This window comes from Macaca fascicularis, chromosome 15 (assembly GCF_037993035.2).
Source record: "Macaca fascicularis isolate 582-1 chromosome 15, T2T-MFA8v1.1".
Classification (NCBI taxonomy): domain Eukaryota; kingdom Metazoa; phylum Chordata; class Mammalia; order Primates; family Cercopithecidae; genus Macaca; species Macaca fascicularis.
Window position 1 is genome coordinate 18,560,714 of NC_088389.1, and position 14,232 is coordinate 18,574,945.

General features: G+C 43.4%; 1 protein-coding gene across 18 annotated transcripts in view; it reads left to right on the forward strand.

Moving 5' to 3' along the window:
* MAPKAP1 (MAPK associated protein 1) overlaps nt 1–14,232 on the forward strand; it is a 271,024-nt gene that overhangs the window by 234,701 nt on the left and 22,091 nt on the right. For all 18 annotated transcript variants that reach the window (XM_074016541.1, XM_074016545.1, XM_005582208.5 and 15 more), the window contains one exon: nt 7,080–7,217. In XM_074016541.1, the coding sequence (XP_073872642.1) occupies nt 7,080–7,217 (138 nt within the window). The remainder of the gene's footprint in view (nt 1–7,079; nt 7,218–14,232) is intronic.

Sequence of the window (14,232 nt, forward strand, 5' to 3'; positions counted from 1 at the left end):
ACTTCCCTGACTGCTCTGTGGATGCTATCGATTGGCTGTGTATATTCAGCAAAATCCACTCTGGCGAAGAGTTGTTCAGTGTCACTCCCTAGGGGCTTTTCCAGGCTTTCATAGGCTCTAGGTAACCTGAAGACAAGAGGAGTGAAGAATTGTATAAAAAGCTGCTCCAGGATTTAACAGCAGTGGGACGTTTGTAGCCTTAGATTCAAAGCTGTAGGAAATTAATGAATGAACCACAGCTTATGATGTCTAAGCAAATAAACAATAACAGGAAATACACTAAGACATGGAATGCTAAATGCCTTAATGTTTGCCAAAGTGGTGTTTTAGCTTTTTTAAGGTGGTATTTTAAGAGTACCATAGGGCAGGTTGTACCTCCCAAGACTCAAGCAGTCTCCTCTGGGACAATAGGAAACAGCTGGCGAGTCAGAACTCACCAGACAGCTAGACCTGGACTTGAACCACCAAGCTCTCCAGTTTACTAATTTGATTCACCATAGGCTAGTATACCATTTCATCTTTCTGGGGGTCATCCTTAATAAAAATCTGAGTGATAATTGAGCTCTTACGTGCCAATGTGTGCTAAGTTTTTATGTACTTATGCCATTCCATCTCATGATACCCAGGGAGTTGGTACTGTTGTTACCCCCATTTTACAAAGGAGGATTCTCAGGCTCTCCAAGGGAGCAGTGACTTTGCCCAGGATAACACCAGTGGGGATGTGCCAGCACAATCAGGGCCTCCCAATTGGTGGCCTGGAGACCCGGTAGGATGAGGATTCCCTAGCACAAAAGTTTCCACAACTCCAGGTCTGAGAACATTCTTCCTGATTCGAATTGAACTCTTGGAGGTTGTGGGGAAGAGAAATGCCCAATGACACTTGGTGGTGGGAGGTTACTGGGGGGATTTGTGGGGATGAAGGCACTGGTCTCCCCAGCTGGATCCTGGTGCTCCCAAGGCTGGAATGCAGAGAAGGTCCCAGGGAAGATTCTTCTCGCCTCCAATCCTAGGGCCGGGCAGGTCCTTTATTCACCTCCCTCTTGTGGCTCCCTGAGCTCCCCAGACTCGACCCTCATCACTGAGTCTGTGTCACATCCTTAACCCAGTGCCTGACTTCTGATAATAATCGTTAGAAGGAGTAATATTCGTCGCTAGCTGTGTAACAGGCACAATGCCAAGTCCTTGTCATGCCTTATTTCACCTAATCCTCACAACAAGCACATGAGGTATCTATTATTATCATCTCCGTTTCATAGAAATTTTTCCGAAGTCACGTAGTTAGGAAGTAGGAAAGCTGACATTTGAACAGAGGACTTTCTGACTCCAGGGTTCCTATCCCTAAGCCCCCTCTAGTGCTGCCTTCAAATGTAAGGTGGGATAATAGTGCCTTGCTGATTAGAGGTATTCTAAGCTCTCAATAAGCCGCTGTACACAAAAGGACCTAGTGTGGGGGCTACCTAGAGTGGGCGCTCAGTCTGTGTTAGAAAAAGATGCTACACAGTGCTAATCTCCTTTTATGGAAATCTTGGTTAGTTAAAGCAGACAAGGGTCTCCTTGTGATAACTCTAAAGGCTTGCACAAATAGTTTCCCCAGAGAGCTGTATACACATTAGAGTTGCGTTTTTGTTTATTTTGAGCTGTCTTGTTAAGGAAGGATTTATATGCTGGCGTTGATGTAGGACAGCAATCAGGCAATGTTTTCTGCCTTTGACAGTTGGTGTGATAGTTTGCTTCCAGTGAAGTTTGACTCACTGTATCTGGAAGCTGTCAGAAGTGGGAGCATGAAAAGGTCATGACGGATGGCTGTGGATAAGTGGTTAGGGGAGAGAGCTGGTAAGGGAGACAAACTGCCTCCCTTGTTTCCAGGAGAAGGGGCTGACCCTGGCTGTGCCCAGCCAGCCCCCGTGTTCTCTTTTTCCGCACCTGCCAGAACTGGAAAGAAGCCTGCCGGGCTCCGCTTCTGAGAGGGGCAGCAGGTTGGGTGTAGTGTAGCTCATGAGCCCTTCCCAGCAGCACAGCCCCTGGCATACCACTAAACTGCTAGAAGTTCTGCTAGAGAAATTCTACTTAAAAAAAAAAAAGTTCTGCTAAAGAACTGCTAGAAGGAAGCATTCTTTCATTAAGGATCACTTCACCATTTCAAGACTTCAGCATACTTATCCTTCCTCACATTTTAACAGTCAAGAAAGGATACTGAATTCTGAAGTGGAAATCAAAAAGTGTCAGCTTTTAAAGTGATGTTTGTTTTTATTTTTGGTGAAATGTTTATTTTGGAAAAAATATAGAAAAGGAAAGGATATAATTCTACTAACCAGAGTTGACCACTGGTACCAGTTTTTGGAGCACATCCTTTTGATATCTTTTTTTATAAATGTTTTTCCTGTCCTTTTCACTTACTATTGTGTTATAAGGATTTTTTGAGTCAAAACTTTTCATGGTTATGTTGTATTTCGTCATTGTTGGATCAATCATTCCTCTATTATTGGCCACTTAAGTTGGAGAAATGTGAATGTAACAAAAGCCAGTTTCTCTTATTTCCTTGGAAATAGATTTATAATTTGAATTACTTAAAACAGTGCATACGTGACACTGTAAGGAGTGCCTCCGCCATTCCTTAAATGACTTTACGCAAAAACTTTAGCTGAGGATATCAAAACTGTGCTCGGTGGTCAGAAAGAATATTGATTGGATTTCATGCTCCAATTTGCCATGTATGAACAAAAAATAGATGTGTGCATTTATTGGCATTTGTGAACATTTATTTGTTCCTTGGTGAAAATTGAGAGGAGATGGGGAACTGCTTGGGCAGAACTCCTTATTATTAATACATCTTCTGACTCATGGCTGAGGCTGTGCAGAGCAGCAGAAAGAACCAGGACTTGAGACCCAGGTAGCTCTGGGTTTGAACAGTGGCTGTTCCACTTAGATGCTCCCTGACCTAGGCAAGTACCTTCCCCTCTCCTGGGATATGTTATGTGAAACATTTGGCACAGTTCTTGCAGAATAGTGTAGTGGCTGAGGGGCACATTCTGGAACCAGACTTCCTGAGTTCAAATTGCAGCTTTGCCACTTACCAGCTGGGTGATCTTGGGCAAGTTACTTAACCTCCCTGTGTTTCTGTTTCCTTTTCAGTAGAGTAGGATGAACATAGTAGCCGACTTCATGAGGTTATTAAGATATTTGAGTCCGTGTACACAGTAGATTTCTAACCATGCTGGCACATTGTTGATGGCAGTTAATGTTAGCTGTTATGTTAATACTGGAAGTGCTCAGTGAATGGTGTGTATAACTAGCATCATGCCTGTTGGGCCTAAGGAGAAAATTGTACTGAATGATTCCTGGTGCCCGAGCCAGCTGAAGCAGAAACAGCAGTGAGCACACCAGGGTTGCACCTTTGCTCTTTACCTAGGCCTTTTTTGCCTTAAGGAGTCTGAGCCGCAGGGACCATGCGTGCAGCAGCCTTCTTCTCCCGGTGCTCTGCTGTCACAGGGAGACAGTGCTGCTTCTGCCTGCAACCCACTCCCTCCCTTTAGCATAGAGAAGTGGCAGTGACAAGTGGGGTACTACCCAACCTCCACACTTGTGACCCCACTAGCCAGGCTTCCACAACCTCTTCCCCCACCCCTCATCACCGCGGCAATGCCCCAGGAACCTCTCTGACTCCCTTCTCCCTCACACCGTGCTCGCAGTCATTTGCCTACTCCTAGTGCTTTTGTCTTTAATATGCTCATCCCCATTGCACCCCAGCCACAAATGTCCCTGCCCCTGGCCTGGGCTGTGTCACCTGCCTCCTCACTGATCTCCCCTCCACCAAGCTAACTCCTCCTTGTAACCAGGAAGACTACCAAGGGCTCTGAAGCTAAGGACAGAGAGGCCTCTGTTTGCCTCCAGGCTGGATTCTAGGCCTCCTCTCTCTCTTCTGCAGTGGGTGTGTTCTCTTCCTGGGGGTGCTCAGGAAGAGGGATCCTCCCGTGGACTGCCTCAGGCTGAGGGCTGCCATGTGGTAGCAGGAGCAGATAGGGTGCTGCGGTGCTGCCTGCGCTGCCTTAAGAAGCTGAGACTTACACAGGTATTAAGAGGGTAAGATTATTTAATGTACAAAAGGATTTTTCCCATCAGGAAAGATTCCCCTACAGGTTCCTTTAAATAGTGACTCCTCTAGGCAGGCAAGTGTTTTACAGATCATTAACTACTTGACTGAAAGCCTACAGGGCAGAGAAACTTAAAACTAAAGTGTTGGGAGCCCCTGCCAATTACAGATCAATCTAAAATGAAGATAAAGTAGCTCTGGAACTAGAAGTCAGTGGGAAAATGTGATTCGATTCAGAAAAAAATCTGATTCACATGCAACTTTTTTGGAACACACCAATTGTTGAAATGATATTCCACCTGTCTGCCCATCTTGAACCTATTGCTTTCATCTCCCACATCTTCATCCCCAAGCCCTGGTCTTGGGGTTCCCCTCTGTGAACAGTAACTGTACAATAACCCCAGGAAAGGGCGGCATTGGGAAAGTGTACTGTGGCTGTGCAGAGCTTAGGCAATTGATGCAGAGATACTGCTGGTAATGGATGAACTATACGGTAACAATTTGCAGATAAAAATAATAGAAGTTAAAGTGTACTTTACATGATAAAAGAAAGATGAAAGAGGACGAGAGTCTGTTACATCTGAGATGGTTACAAAAGTCCTGCTTTGTGAAGTAGGCTCTGTTGAAAAGATTGATGCAATGGGGAGTGACCTTGGCTTGGAGCAGGAGCTGGTGATGTATGTATGAGCATCCCTCTGCTAAATGGACCCAGATTTGTAGCACTAATATACATGGGAGCCCAGAACCAAACTCAGTACAGCAATAAATCAACAGCCACTTTGGGTGTCATTTCTGGTTTATATTCCACTATTGTTCTATCACTTTAATTCATGTCACTATCATCTTTTCATCTGGAACAGTTTTATATAATTTTCCAGTGGAGTTACCTGACAAATCCTATCAAATTAACAAGGTACATTAACAGTATTGACTGACTACGGCTTCAAGAATTGCAGGGCCATAGAACAAAATTTTAAAACCATGTCTCTGGTGATGATTTTTTTTCCCCATTCTTTCTGAGAAAAGGATGTGGAGCATGGTTTATTTTCACATAAGAGATATGCACATTTATTCTGCTCTGCTCATTTTGACTTTTATAAATGTCAAAATAAGAAGTAGAAGGGGAACACACATACATACACACACACACACACAACCGACAACCATGGCTTCGGTATTTCTTTCAGGGAACTATAGAAATGTCCAGATCTTTAACAATTAATGACCAAATTGGAGGCAAGCGTGTAACTGGGTAGTCGTAATCTATTTTAACTGAAATGTAATAAAATTGGTCTCCTGATACATTCTCACCCTCCTGAAATTATCTAGACCTGAACGTCCAGAGTCAGCTGGACTTACGACATTATGCCTAATTGAAATATGGTGTTCCTGAAATAGGTCTAACGACAAATTCCAGCATTCGATTAGTAAAAAATACCAATTGTTCATCTTTACCAAAGACCACACACACTGACCAGGGCACAGCAGCCATCTCTGCATTGTCTCCCCTGGAGGCAGCGGAGGAGCCTCGACTGGAGTCTCTCTGCACAGTCTCCTGCCTTTGTCTAGCTGGTATTTGGGATTTATTTATTCATAAATAAAATATAAATGAATGAAGCGTGTAGCAGACCTCATCACTAGGATTTTGTTTGTATTTGTTTTTTCAATTTTAAATTTGCTGTCAGACTGTGGTTGGGGTGTATGTGTGTGTGTTTTATTTTGGGGGGAGGTTAATTGGTTTCTTTTATCTGCTGCTGCTTTTGGCTTACTGAGTTTTCTCACATTTTGTTCACAAATTTGAGTGTGATTCGTAGGATGAAATATGTTAACTATGTCTTTTCCGTTTTACTATGTACATTTGGTTATTTTAATTATTTCTTATATCTTCATTTTGCTTTTTTTCACTTTGACCCTGACCTTTAAACTGTGGCCTAAAAATTAATTACTTTTAAGGTTCCATATGGGGCCCACTGTAGAAGGCATGTTAAAGGTTTTTGTCTCACTTCATGAACAGATTCCTTAATTTTCAACGAAAGACGAAAAAGAGCACATCTAGCCTAGATGGTGTGTGTCGGGCTGAGCATGTCCTCCTCTGTAGAACCGGAAAAGCGGTTCCTGTGCATTTCCACACTTATTCCAGGGCCCCTCCCATACCTGGCATTTCCTTTGTTCTGCAAACACCTTTATTCCCAGTCACTGTACAACGTGTTGTCTTCTAAGCTCTAAAAATGAAATCTGAAGTGCCAGTATTGAGCATTCTGGATTCCTGTTATAAAGTCTTTGTTGCGTAAAGCTCACACCCAGTGCCGAGTCTGTCCCTCAGCAGGGGGGCACTGACCTCTGCAGCCCGAAGCCAGGCTCCAAGACTTGAACTTGAAAGGTTTTATGTAAGGGACCTTTTAATCCTCTCGTGACTTCCCTTAAATATAGGTTGGGCAATTATTTAGTGTCACAGAAAGGAAGAGTTATTTTATTCCCGTATTTGTAGTGTATAAGGTTGTTTCAGATCAGAAGCTGTTCATTGGTAACTTAGCTATTTAAACATAGGGATGTTACAGATGTATCTGTCCACCCCAGATCTTCTTAAATGAGAACAACAACTCAGAGCATCAATCAAAACTGTTTTTTAAATAAACCTGATAGTTATTTCTTTACAATATAGAGATAATGTATGGCTATACACAGCCTCTCTGTGTTGGATCCATGTTATATCTAAGAAGGCTTGTTTCTTAATACCTTCTCATATAGTTTGGGGAGGTTCCCCCACCCTCAACTCACCCACCCAGGAAACCAGACTGTGCAACTTCTGTGTGCCATTTGGAGTGTCCGTATGTTTGTCTCAGGAAGCCCGTGGCATTCCCCAAAGCCCTAAGAAAGAGCTCATGTTCGTGCAATTTCAGATTTATAAAACAGGTCAAATGATTGCCCTGCAGTCACTTACACCTTCTACTTCTTGTGGTTTCTTTTTTGTCCTCCCCTTGGCTTACAGGTATCTCTGGAGACAAAGTAGAGATAGACCCTGTTACGAATCAGAAAGCCAGCACTAAGTTTTGGATTAAGCAGAAACCCATCTCAATCGATTCTGATCTGCTCTGTGCCTGTGACCTTGCTGAAGAAAAAAGCCCCAGTGAGTAGTCCCTTTTATTTATGTCTCCTTTCTCTCTTTCCCTCTCTTCCCTTCTGTGTGCTGGGTGCCAGGAGGATATATTGCCACCGTGTCCTTTTTTCCTTGGGTCTGTTTTAATTCATTACCAGAAATTTCTTTTAATCAAACGGGATTGTATTATGGTGCCTAGAGCCTGACACGTGCCCCCATCCTGTTCGGTCTTGATGGCAGCAGAGAACCTCGCAGCCCACCTCCTGACCTCAGCAGCCCAGCCCTGGGAGCTGGGGGCACAGGGCCAGATTTCTGCTGGGAATTTGCACTCACCAGAGCCCTCATTTTACTTTGTGCTCCCTTCCCTTTACCATTTGGGGGACTTGACCAGTCAGACCTGGATCTGCCTTCCTTCCTTGTGAGATGGAGGGAAGCTGGGGATTTCCCAAGGCGGCGAACGCCTAGATTTAGATATATCCATCATGCCGGAAGTGTCAGCACACCCCAGATTATTGGCAGCTGCATGACCTACTAGCTCATAATTAAACTCTTGCCTGGTCCTACAGAAGAGATCACTGTTGGGCTGGCATTCCTCTGCTTAAATAATCAAAGTAGATACAGTCCAGTTATGTATTTTGGCATATTATACTTTTGCAGTTAAGTAATTGGGTGTAGCATTTAGATTAATCACTTAATCATTTTTAGGACTCCAGTCCTGTCAAGGGGCAGAAAGGGCACATAGATCACACTGAAATTCCTCTGTGAAAGAAAAAAACTTTAAACTATGTAAGGGTTCGTTAGTTACCTAGAGAACACTGTAAGATAACGGTTCTGGCCGGGCGCGGTGGCTCAAGCCTGTAATCCCAGCACTTTGGGAGGCCGAGACGGGCAGATCGCAAGGTCAGGAGATCGAGACCATCCTGGCTAACACGGTGAAACCCCGTCTCTACTAAAAAAATACAAAAAACTAGCCGGGCGAGGTGGCGGGCGCCTGTAGTCCCAGCTACTCGGGAGGCTGAGGCAGGAGAATGGCGTGAACCCGGGAGGCGGAGCTTGCAGTGAGCTGAGATCCGGCCACTGCACCCCAGCCTGGGCGACAGAGCGAGACTCATCTCAAAACAAAAAAGATAATGGTTCTAAAAGTCTGGCACAGACAAGCATTATCTGCAAAGCCTGTTTAAAATGCAGTTACTTACCTAGGGCTCACCCTAGTAGACTGTGATTCAGTAACTTGGAGTACAGACTGAACATCTAATTTTTATTAATTCCCTGTGTCCAACATTCACTAAATTCGAGAACAGATGTTATAAGGAATTACTTACTCAAAAGGAACAATGAGAAATATAAAGGCCAGCAAGTGTTTATAATACGATTCAAGTTTTTGAGATAACACTGACTAAGCAGGAGCCTAAAGGGGGCTGATAGACTGGGCACATGCCACATTGCTTCATTTATGGGTGGGTGTTTAATTTTTTGTCAAACTCTGCTGGACTACGTGTTCAACTCATTTGCCTACAGCTTGGCAAAAAGGGAGAACATAGAGGGACACAGGGGAAGGAGGAAGGCCATTCCACTCCCTTCCTGCCATTCCTGTCATCCCAGTGAGGCCTCCGACTCTGCAAGAGGCTGTGAGAAAAGTGCCTGCTGCTGGGGGGCCTTGCCTCAAGGTTGCTGGATTCCCTCTGCCTTTGGATAAACATCTTCTTCCTAATCCTGCTCACTTCAGCTTGTCGGCCAATAAAGATGTCATTGTTCTAGCATCTTTCTCTCCAAGAACTGAGGATGCTTTGAAAAGTAACATTTTATAAATTCTCCATGTCTCTGAGAAATGAAAGGTAATCACTTCTGTGTTGCATAAAGGGATAAGCTAGAGTGGAAAGGTTAGGGAAAGAACTAGATGCAGGATTCAGGTTTTTTCCTTAACAAAGAGGCTCACTGCATCAGTAAAACACTGCCTAAGTCCCTGTCCCCTATGGCAGTGCTTTTTAAACCGTGTTCCTCAGAACTCTAGCATCTCAGAGGGACCTCAAGGGTATGGAGGGAGGTTGGGGAGGACTGGGCATAAGGCCTCACCTTGAACCAAAGGAACTCTACTTAGTTGTAGACACAGTCTTGCTATGCTGCCCAGGCTGTTCTTGAGCTCCTGGCCTCAGGCCATCCTCCTGCCTCAGTCTCCCAAAGTCCTGGGATTACAGACGTGAGCCACCACTCTCAGCCAGAAAAAAAATTTGAAATAGGCTTACAGAATAAAATGCAGACTGTTCAGCATAGCCTTTGCAGATATTGACAAGCAGCTGACCACGCTAGCCTGATAGCCCATAGTTTCCCATCTCACATTTGGGCTGTGGTCACTGTAACTACTTGCACACGATGCATTCTGTGCTGTTCCCACTGCCTGGAATGTGCCTTTCAAACCTGACCCCTCTCTAACTTACAAACATTTCCACCTCCCCGTACTCAGCCTGCTCATTTTTCAAGACCCAGTTCCAGTGTCAGGCTCTCTCTGTTCACTTTGCCCCCAGGAGTTTGCACATGCCTCTAGGAATACCCCTTTGTTCTGCATTTATCTATTGACGGCCCACCCGTCCCTCCCACCTCCACCTCCATCTCCATCTCCATCCGGAACTGACTGACTCAAGAACTGGCTTCTGTGTCCTCGCTCCCTAGCACAGAGCCTGCGGAGTTGTCCTCACTGAAGGTTTGTTAACTGAAAACTGAACTTAATGAAGCCAGAATTTAGAATCCAAAAGTTATTCCACATAATTTATGTTGCAAAGTGCCCAAACAAAGATGTTTTAAATGAATCGGCTTGATGCTGTGTGTTTTATGATTTCCAGTATCTTCATCAAATTAATTCAGTGACTCAATCTAACAAGTTCATCCTCAGACCATAGAATTAATCTGTGGGGTGTCTTCTGTTTCTTTATTATTTAAAGGATTAATGGTAACCCTTTTTATCTTTTGTGTCTATTGAACCTTAGAAAAAAGTTATTTTAACATCACTAAAGAAATGAAAGTCACTATATTTCATAAGTTTAGCCTGTGATTTTTATCAGCATAGTGATGTATGTTTGTAGCTGAGTTTACATCAAAAATTATTCTTGGGGCCTTCTTGAATGAATTATGGCAAAGAGAGAGAGTCTAGAAGTAGATAAGGTTTTTGATTTCTGCAATATATTTCCTTTTTCATGTTTTTATCTCTGGTAACACAAGTGTCTTGCCGAAGACTGGAACGTGTGACCAACTGGAATAATTTAGTTGTGAAAACAGAGCAGATGTGTTATTAAACAGCTTTCTTTACAAAAAGACATTAAGTGTAGGGAGGATAATGAAGTTGTCCCCAGTCTTACTTGAGACATGTTTGTCAGAATTTTGAACAGAAAAGAAATGGTTTTTAAAACCTTCGGCTATGGCCAGTGTGCAGCGTTTATTGAGAAAGCCGCTGTCAAACCATTAATTTGGCCGTCATAAAGCATAGAACTCAAGTTTAATTGATGCCATATCCAAAAAGTGTGTGAATAGCTGACTTGGCAAAGAGACTGAGCATTTGAGGGGCTGCAGGGAAATACATAATTACACATATTGCGGACCGGAGAGACCCAGGCTCAGAAGCCGAGCTTCGTAAACAACAGTTCTGTGGCTCTCTTTCCATTCCCCTCGACTTCTGCCTCTTAGGCTGGGGTCTCAGAGGGAAGATTTATTGCTCTGTCCCTGTGAGTGTTTAAGGACTTGAACTTAATGACTAAATAGATACATGCCTAAAAAATTGTACATATAAATTTGGATTCTTAAAAGAGTTATTTGAGAAAATCTGTCTATCACAAGCCTTGACAAATTAAGAATAAATCCTGCCTTTCTAGATTTAAGGAGAAAAAAATCATGCTGCCATTATTCAAATTAGTGATTCCCTCTGTCAGATTTTGCTATTTTGAAAGATGTCATAAGCCCCTAAAAGGTGAATTGATTTTAATTTATTATAACTGGTCAAGGATGTATACAACACATACAAGAGGAGAATGTTTCCACATCAGAAACTACCATGTTTAAATTTTCTTAGGGAAATAATTTTCCATCCTTATATACATCTAGATACAGGCTTTTTTTTTTTTTTTTTTTTAATTAGACAGGGTCTCACTATGTTGCCCAGGCTGGACTCAAACTCCTGGGCTTAAGTGATCCTCCCGCCTCAACCCACCGAGTAGCTGGGAATACAGGCATGCTCCACCATGTCTGGTTCTAGACACAGGCTTCGAATGCTGTGGCTCTCTTTTCAAGCACTAGCCTCACATTCCTACCCTGAAACAAAAGCAAGGGACCTTTCTGTGAAGCTGGTACCCATCAGAGACACTCAGGCTGTATTTCAGAATCAGACTCAGCCATGCCAGATCTGGTTTCTTCATAAGAAGGTTGTGCAGGTTTAGAGTCTTTAAAGGAAGCAGCCTATCATTAAGAAATCAGATTTAAACCTTAATAAAGTAGCTGTCGTCTTTATAGCTGAAAAGAGCGCTGTATCTCAATTAAGTATAGATCATATAAAATCTTAAGGAAGCAACATAATAGAGGTAACCTGATTACATTCTCTTGGAATAGTATAATTCAAAGGAAATCTGATTCTGTTCATGCTGGTTATGTTAGGGGATTTCTTGTTTTGTTTTGTTTTGCTTTTTGTCTAAAACACCATTTGGATGCAAGATAGGAACTCTTTGGGGTTAAGAGTTAACCACAACTGCAGGAGAAACCCTAGTGACTGGAACCTGCTGGATATTTGAGATGAGATTCAGTTAAGGCTATGAGTTAAATGGGCTGGGCTTATTGGTGACCTACCACTTAAATGAATCTTTCTTTTCGTAAGTACTTGACAAGATCTGTAAAGTAGTGTATTTAATTTACTAATTAAATTAAAGCTACTGAATAATGATTTGTCCACATTGATTTAGCTTAAATAGAAAAGATCAGCATTGTTGTGATCTTCAGCAACCTTAATGGCCAAGCCAGTTAGACACAAAGGCCTCTTGTGTTTTATAGGTCAGAAGGACATAGGTAAGCCCAGGCTGTAATTGAATTGCCTGCACTGCACCCTGCAGTCGCAGATTTCCTTTGCCTTCTCGTTCCATTGTTGCACTGGGGCTTAAGAGAATGTTAACGCGGTAATAGGCACAGGGCCTTCCCCATTATACGTCTTGCTATCGAGCGGTTCTGCATGACTAGTTAAAGAAGATGGCAAGAAGATTAATGAAAGCAAGGCTAATACAGAAGGGGGTACTTTTGCAAGACTTCTACCGAGGAGATATTAGAGCTGAACCAGAGCTTGGCTTTTTCTTTATCCTATGACCTTTGAACCTGCCTTACTGTTGAGAGCTGCCAGGGAAGTCGACATTTTGATTGATGTTGGTACACGAGTCAGTCTTTCCCGTTGAATTCCACATCTGCACGAAAATAGCTTTTCCAGCAGAATTCATACTGGCTAGAAGTGATAGCCAAATTGATGGCTGAAATGCTTTTATGTAGTTTTCATTTAAACTAAGGGTATTTGATGGTTTAATTCAGTATCCAGTTTTCCTAGATTACATATATTCACTTACATGTTTTTAATGGGTTCATCAACCCATAGTGAAAGACCAGTATTAAGAATGTTCATAGGTTTGCAAACAGCTCCAAACAGGCTTTATGAAGAGTAAAAGCAGTCAGTCATCAAACAAACCCTGAGGGCTCAGGGAAACTGACTTCGAGGTTTATGTAAACAAAGCAAAGCTGTTTTTTGGAAAGCTATAGATGGGCTGGTCTGAAATCTCACCTCTGCATCCCACCTTAGCCCCAGCTCAGAGGCTGTCTTGATCCACCCAGATGCTGGGTTCCCTAAACTGGCATTCCAGCTGCAAGGGATTGTCATGCGCCACTTGTAAGACAGCCTTGTGAAGATACAAACTTCTTCACATGTTCTCACTGATTTTGTTACTTGTTTTAGAGCTGCAGGCCTCACACGTATTTGTGTGGCAGAATGTGCCAGTATGTGCATCCTCTACCCCAAGCCCACCCCCAACAAAGGAGAGAAGGGAGACTGTGGCGGAAGGATTCATGCTTGTTACTAAAATCACCCTGGGCACACCCCAGCCTATCCATCGGATCCTCGCCACCTGATTTCTTTCCCCCTATTTGACACGGGTAGTTCTAGCAGAGAACACACGGGTGTGTGCTCTCGCTCACTCGCTCATACTCTCTCTCTCTCTCTCTCTCATGTGATAGGCATTCTAGTTCCTAAGGGAGGAGATAACCAGGAATTTTGTCATATTCTTGAGATGCTCTCACAAAATGTGTGAAAGAGGAATGAGGATGACTTTACTTGCCTTTGGATGAAAGAGCTACAGCCCAAAGGTGGCCCTGCTGGTGCACTGAGGGCCCAGTAGGTGAGGCACCTGCAGTTATACCCCAGTATAACTGGAGCTGCAGCCCAGGAAGGCTACAGCCCTTCCTCAGGCCCTGTCCACTCCCAGGAGATCCAGGCACTCCAGACATTAGGTGGACAAGTTATGTTGTGTTTTTATTCTCTAACAAGGACTTATTTCATAAGTTCCAGATCAAATACAGTAAGTACTGCCTGATTACAGAACACAACGGACTCTCACATATTAATGCCCCAGTTATTGAATTGCCTTTTCATAAGAGTACTCTGGAGCACAATCAGGAGCAGGCAGCGCCTCATCCTTTTAACAGATATGTTTCCTAGCCCTATTAAAAGGGGTCTTCATCTATCCTGTCAAAGGAAGTCTGCTGGGGTTTTTTAGTTTAATTACACTATCCAATTAAAACTCCTTGCTGCATTTGGATGCGCCTCTCCTTGGGCCTGAGTGGATATGACATTTACAAGGCTCGCCTTTCAAGCAGACAATAGTGTGATTGATGAGGTGCACATTCAGTGAAGGAGGCGAGTGCCTGTGGAAGTGCTGCTTAGTGCATTTTGATTTATTTCTCATCTCCTTCCAAAACAAGGGAGTGCCGGGGAGATGGGTTTAGGCAACCAAGGGGACCACCACAATTTTTCCAAGTG